This window comes from Silene latifolia, chromosome 1 (genome assembly GCF_048544455.1).
Source record: "Silene latifolia isolate original U9 population chromosome 1, ASM4854445v1, whole genome shotgun sequence".
NCBI lineage: Eukaryota > Viridiplantae > Streptophyta > Magnoliopsida > Caryophyllales > Caryophyllaceae > Silene > Silene latifolia.
This window is the reverse complement of record NC_133526.1, coordinates 198,580,154-198,586,153: the sequence shown is the minus strand read 5'-3', so window position 1 is coordinate 198,586,153 and position 6,000 is coordinate 198,580,154. Positions and strand designations below refer to the sequence as shown.

At 36.9% G+C, this 6,000-nt stretch overlaps 1 protein-coding gene across 1 annotated transcript; it reads left to right on the top strand.

Moving 5' to 3' along the window:
* Positions 1 to 347: 347 nt before the first annotated feature.
* LOC141617128 (L-type lectin-domain containing receptor kinase SIT2-like) lies at positions 348 to 2,614 on the top strand. The gene is made up of 2 exons (XM_074434306.1): positions 348 to 1,129; positions 1,241 to 2,614. Exons 1-2 carry the CDS (start codon positions 490 to 492, stop codon positions 2,485 to 2,487), a joined length of 1,887 nt encoding a protein of 628 aa, XP_074290407.1. The 5' UTR covers positions 348 to 489; the 3' UTR covers positions 2,488 to 2,614.
* The last annotated feature ends 3,386 nt before the right edge of the window (positions 2,615 to 6,000 follow it).

Here is a 6,000-nt window from a genome sequence, read left to right as displayed (position 1 = left end):
AATGCTTAGAAAAATATAAACTTTTATTCTATCTAGAGATAGGATTTGACTCGTTTAACACATAAGACATAGGTAACCGTTTTAAGACGGAATACCTGTTCATTTCCTCTAGAAGTATCATTTTTCATTCAAATTCAGTCACTATTATCATCATGTTTACGAATTCTCTTATGAGACGGTTTTGTTTTAATTTCCTTAAAAAAGTATAAAAACTTTCCTAGACTTAGTCAAAAGGCAACATTTTCATGCATAAAGCAACAAAGTGATACAAATTTGAATTGTCAATACACACCACAAACTACCTTTTCTCACATGATTTCCTTAGAGCTAAATACCAAATTTCATTTAATTTGCTACATTTATTTGAACCAAAAATTTCCATTCATCTTCATCCGTTTCTTGATCAAAATTCTTTCAAAAAAAACATAATATAAAATCACAACTTCTTACAATATAACTCGCCAGTACAGTAATGCGTAACCGTTTTTCATGGCAAAATTCTTAGTAGTACTTCTCATCTTCTATGTTTTTCTAGCCTTTGCTCAAGATGAAACACAGTTCATCTACAATGGCTTCCAAGGATCAAACCTTCATCTAGACGGGCTCGCAGTTATCGACTCAAACAATCGTCTTCGACTAACAAACACTACAATAAAGCAACAAAGTGGTCATGCTTTCTACCCAAAACCATTGAAATTCAATGAAACAAACTCATCATTTTCAACTAGTTTCATCTTTGTTATGTATCCTGATGTTCCCGGTCATGGCGGTCATGGTATCGCCTTTGTTATAACGCCGTCTATGAACTTTAAGCAAGCTGTTCCAGCAGAGTATCTAGGAATTTTTAATATTTCCAACAATGGTTTAAGTTCTAACCATATTTTTGCAGTAGAATTAGATACTGTCCAAAATGCTGTCTTTAATGACATCGATGGTAATCATGTTGGTATCGATATTAATGGGTTACGGTCTAATGCTTCGTCTTCAGCCGGTTATTACGATGATACTGCGAGAATTAACAAAACCCTGCAGCTTACTAGTGGAAAACCTATGCAAGTTTGGATTGATTTTGAGGCGAAAACTAAGGTGATTAATGTATCGATAGCTCCTCTTAAGAACTCGAAACCAAGTAAGAGTCTGTTATCAACGAAACTAAATCTTTCGGATGTTTTTCGTGATTCTATGTATATTGGTTTCTCTGCTTCTACTGGACTTACCGCTAATGATCATTATATTTTAGGGTGGAGTTGGAGTCATGTTGGATTAGCACCCGAATTTGATCTTTCTAAACTTCCATCAGTTCCTAATTTCGTTCAGAAGGGGAAAATGAGCGCGGTTTTTATAGTATTGCTTGTTGTTTTGTGTTTGTTGGTGGTTTTTGTCGCGGGAATTGGGTATGTTATATGGAGGAAGATGTTTGAGGAGCTTGAGGAATCATGGGAAAAGGAATACCATGTGTATAGGCTTTCTTATAAAGATTTGTATAAAGCGACAAAGGGTTTTCGAGACTCAGAGCTTTTAGGTTCAGGCGGTTTTGGGAAGGTTTACAGAGGTGTACTTCCGATTAACCAAAACCAAGTTGCTGTCAAGAGAATTTCCCATGATTCGAGGCAAGGTATGCGAGAATTTGTGGCGGAGATTGTTAGTATGAGAAGGTTAAGACATCGGAATCTAGTCCAACTCTTGGGATATTGTCGAAGAAAAGGAGAATTACTCTTGGTGTACGAGTACATGCCTAATGGAAGCTTAGATAAGTTTCTATTCCGCAATCATAATTCCAAGTCCTTACTTCCATGGACTCAGAGACTGGACGTTATTAAGGGTGTCGCGTCTGCACTCCTTTACCTTCATGAGGAATGGGAACAACTCGTCCTTCACCGTGATGTGAAAGCGAGCAATGTTTTGTTAGATGGTGATATGAATGCCCGGTTAGGGGATTTCGGGTTAGCCAGGTTATATGATCATGATACTAACCCTAGAAGTACTCATGTGGTTGGGACAGTCGGGTATCTTGCACCTGAACTAAGTATAACAGGTAAGCCTACTACTGCTACTGATGTGTTTGCTTTCGGAACATTTATCCTTGAGGTGGCTTGTGGGAGGCGGCCACTAGGTCTACACGATCCAGCTCGAGAAGATTTTTTATTAGTCGACTGGGTCTTCGAATCTTGGAAAAAGGGGACTATTCAGGAGACCAGTGATCCTAAACTGGAAGGTGATTATGTGAGTGAAGAAATGGAGTTGGTATTAAAATTAGGATTACATTGCTCACATCCTAACCCTGAAGCAAGGCCGAGTATGCGACAAGTCGTTCAGTTTCTTCGTTCTGAGACGAAGATGCCTGATATTCCACCCGATTTTTACCTTGAGAGGAATGATTTGATAGATGAGAGTTGGGGGGCATCAAGTTCAGTAGTGTCATCTTCATTTGTTGTGTCAAATGCGACTTTATTTTCTAATAATTCCGTCATTCACAGTGGTCGCTAATTCCGGTTTCTGAATGTAATTTGAAATTTGCAGTAGTTAAAGCTTATTTAGTTCTTTCTCATAGATTAATAATTTCCTGTTTTTCCTGCAATTTTTTTTCCTGTCAGTGATATCTATATGTTTTTGGTTAGGCTGATTCGATTTTTAATTATTTTTTTTCCCGGATGCACGAATCTTCCTGTTTTTGCTGCAGTTTTTTCGTTCAAAATCACACTGTACTTCTTCATCTGAATGACAGAATTATCAGTTACAATGATATGGCATGCCAGACCTATGTTATCGGATAATATATACTCCAACAGTCTTATTCCCGAAATAGTTTACAGTAAGCTAATATGAGTTGTCATAGAAAGGGGTTCCTGAGGCACTCGGGTAATGTTATTATTTGTTTATAGAAAGCGTTCCTGAAAAATTTGATGCTATGACAAGTAAATCAAGGAGTTGGTATAACAAAGAAAAAGAAAAGGGCATATCAGGCTTTCACATTGCTTATATTATATACTCACTCCGTCCTAGTCATTTGTTTACCTTTTTTCATTTTTTGTGAGGGGTATTTTAATTAAAGGTAAACAAACGATTGAGACGGAGTGAGTATAATCAATGGATAATTTACTAAGATGACTTCTGTAATATAAGTCCTGAAAGTCTTTATCTTTAGTGGTTCAGTTTCTATGCTAATGAACTTTATCTCACAATGTCTTTGAACATTTGGTATGTTAATCTGATGTTTTCACACATTGAACACACACTTAGACATGTCTTATCGCGTGCTAATTTGTTCGAGTTCAGTTCGAGTACCTTCTGAATTCTATGCGTAACCAGGGCAACAGTGAGCTAATGCTACCCTACCCTGCAAATTTAAGACATGCTTCCAATCTGTTGATTCTGAAAAACAATATTCATACACATACATGTACATAGATAGTTTGTCTAATGAGTCAGAGTATTGGGAGATGACAGTCATGACGTACTATAGGAGACGGAAAATGAGACAGATGATACGCTGTAATGACTTCTCAAAGACAGATCATAATAAGTTTAGCATATATATAAGTGGTCGCATTCAGGATTTAAAGTTTGAGTCTCATCAGCATTAAAGCTGGCCTTAAGTTCCCTTCCGAAAAGGAAAAACAAAGGATAATGTATCAGAACCAGAATGTGGTCCAATTTTAATCTGTCGACCTCGTTGACTTATTCCTCTTATTCTGAAATTTCAGATGTGTAAAATGAGAGTCATAACTCAACAAGCTGCATAACCTAATTGATTCTGATGTCCGAAGGCAGAGAAAACAGAGAAATTCATACATAAATCCATTTCTTAGAGCGTACATTAACAATATAACACGATGATAAACAAGGGTAAATGACAGCTAAGTCATAGCCAATAAGGCAGAGAAATCATACATACAAATCCCTTTCTCAAGGCTTACATTACCAAAGTTAGACGATGACAAAAGATGGTAAAACACAGCTATTCAAGTTATAACCAAGTTCTGTTTTACTAATTACTGTAGTTCAATGCTAACATATTGTACCTGAAACTGATTAATGACAAAAGGTAACTCTATCCATTATTAGATGCAAGTCATGTAGGTTTATAAACTGAAGTAGCCGAAATCATCCTCTCCAACCTACTCATCCTCGCTTCGTACTCAAGGCAACGTGCTGCAAACAATTTCTGATCAGACTTATCCATCACTGGCAGGCTGGCAGTCACATGACCATCAACTGGAAAGTTGACATGATTCGTGTCTGGATTCCGACATAATGCTTCAGCTGGTTCATTGTTACAAGCCACTCTAATCAAAGTTCTATTACTTTCAGTTGGTGTTTTGACTTGAAGAATATTCGCCTCTAGATACTCCGACTTCTTTTCTATTTTCACTAGACATGCCATATGGGCGCCATCGGAAATTCTCCCTAGCTGAGTCTAGACACATATTTACATCAATGTCATCATATAATTTCCTGGCATGACTTTCCCAACGCGCCAATCTAACCTCTCCACAATCAATCATCCTAGGGACGGGTCCTAGCATCGGAAACCTCTCCCATGCCCAAACCTGAACTAAATGCAATGGTGATGATACAGAGAATTGAGCATCACCACTTACTGGAAGCTAAAACAACAAGACCAAACGCTAGTTTAGCTCCACAACAAATCCTGGCCGCTATGACGAAAACTACCTGACAAGCCAAAGAGACAGAAAACCAGCATACTCTATTTGATCACCACACCCCATAAACTGCTCTTCCCACCTTAAATGAGACAAATTATTAGCATTTTCCTTTAATTTTCGAGACGACATGATCAATTTATTCTTAACCTGCTCAACATCTTTCCCTAAATTCGAGCTATTACTCGAAACAGAAACACCCAAAAGGCGAAAAACCACCCAAAACAAACACATCCTCTAATGTAACAGTAGCCTCACCCCATGGAAAAACAAATGTATTAGTCTCAGGACACCATTTTTCAACCAAGCTAAAAATAAGATCACTAACTTTCGCAATGTGATAAGTAGAGCACTTAATTGCATCAAAGATTCCGACTTTTCGCCACGCTGGCTCTTGGGTTTGTCTCAATTTTTCTACCCATGTTTGCCAACCTTTACAGGGGGTTGAACGGCAAAGAAAAATAACATTCGGTCTCGATGACCATGAAAAAGATTGAATCTTTGGAAGTTTGGGTGGTAATTCATTGAGATTTAAAGAGGGTTTTAGAAAATAACCTCTTCTTTTTGTTGGGTTTTGTTCAGCTTCATTAGTAGTAGTAGGGTCAACCATGAATTCAACTCTTTCCTCAATAATGGTGGTTTCTGAGGATTCTTCTTCTGCCATTGTTGTTGTTTTGTGAGGACTAATGTTCAGGGAAAATGGCAGTTTCTATATCGGGATATTCTCAAACTTTGTGTTCCACTTTAGCTGTTTGCTTTATCACCTTTGTCAACGCGACTTTTACGCGGTAAATATGTTTAACTACGTATTTGCAAAAATTATAAAAATTAGATATTTTAAATGTAATCTTAAAGATAAAACAAATAAGATCCCATATGAATATATTTTAACTTATATATCGAGAGAAAATTGAAATTGAATGTCCACTTGTAAATAGTGTGCAAAAGAAAAACATGCAAAATGGAGTTTAATGAAGGGAGTATATCGGGATACTCCTGAAGTCCTTATAAGGGTATACCTAAAGTTAAAGTAAAGATGGAGGTCCATTTTTTATCAATGGTTCGGATTAACTATGAATATGATCGGGTGATTATAAATTTACTTGGAAATAAAAAGGTTCGGATTAACTATGAATATTATCATAATAAGAGAAAATGGACAAAAAAAATAGAAATGATGTTTTTCCCCTTTTTTCTTGTGACGGGTATATCCGTCATAAGCACGGGTCAAGTATCTTCCACATGTATAGATAAGATAAGTTTAGGGAATCACAAAGTATTTGTCTTTACCAACTCAACTACTCAAGTAGTTAATATTTGACCCATCACAAATGAG

Coding starts and splice junctions, on each gene's coding strand:
- LOC141617128 (XM_074434306.1), top strand. CDS start 490: ATGGCAAAATTCTTAGTAGTACTTCTCATCTTCTATGTTTTTCTAGCC. Junction 1,130..1,240: donor TCTTAAGAACTCGAAACCAA/GTAAGAGTCTGT, acceptor ATTATATTTTAG/GGTGGAGTTGGAGTCATGTT.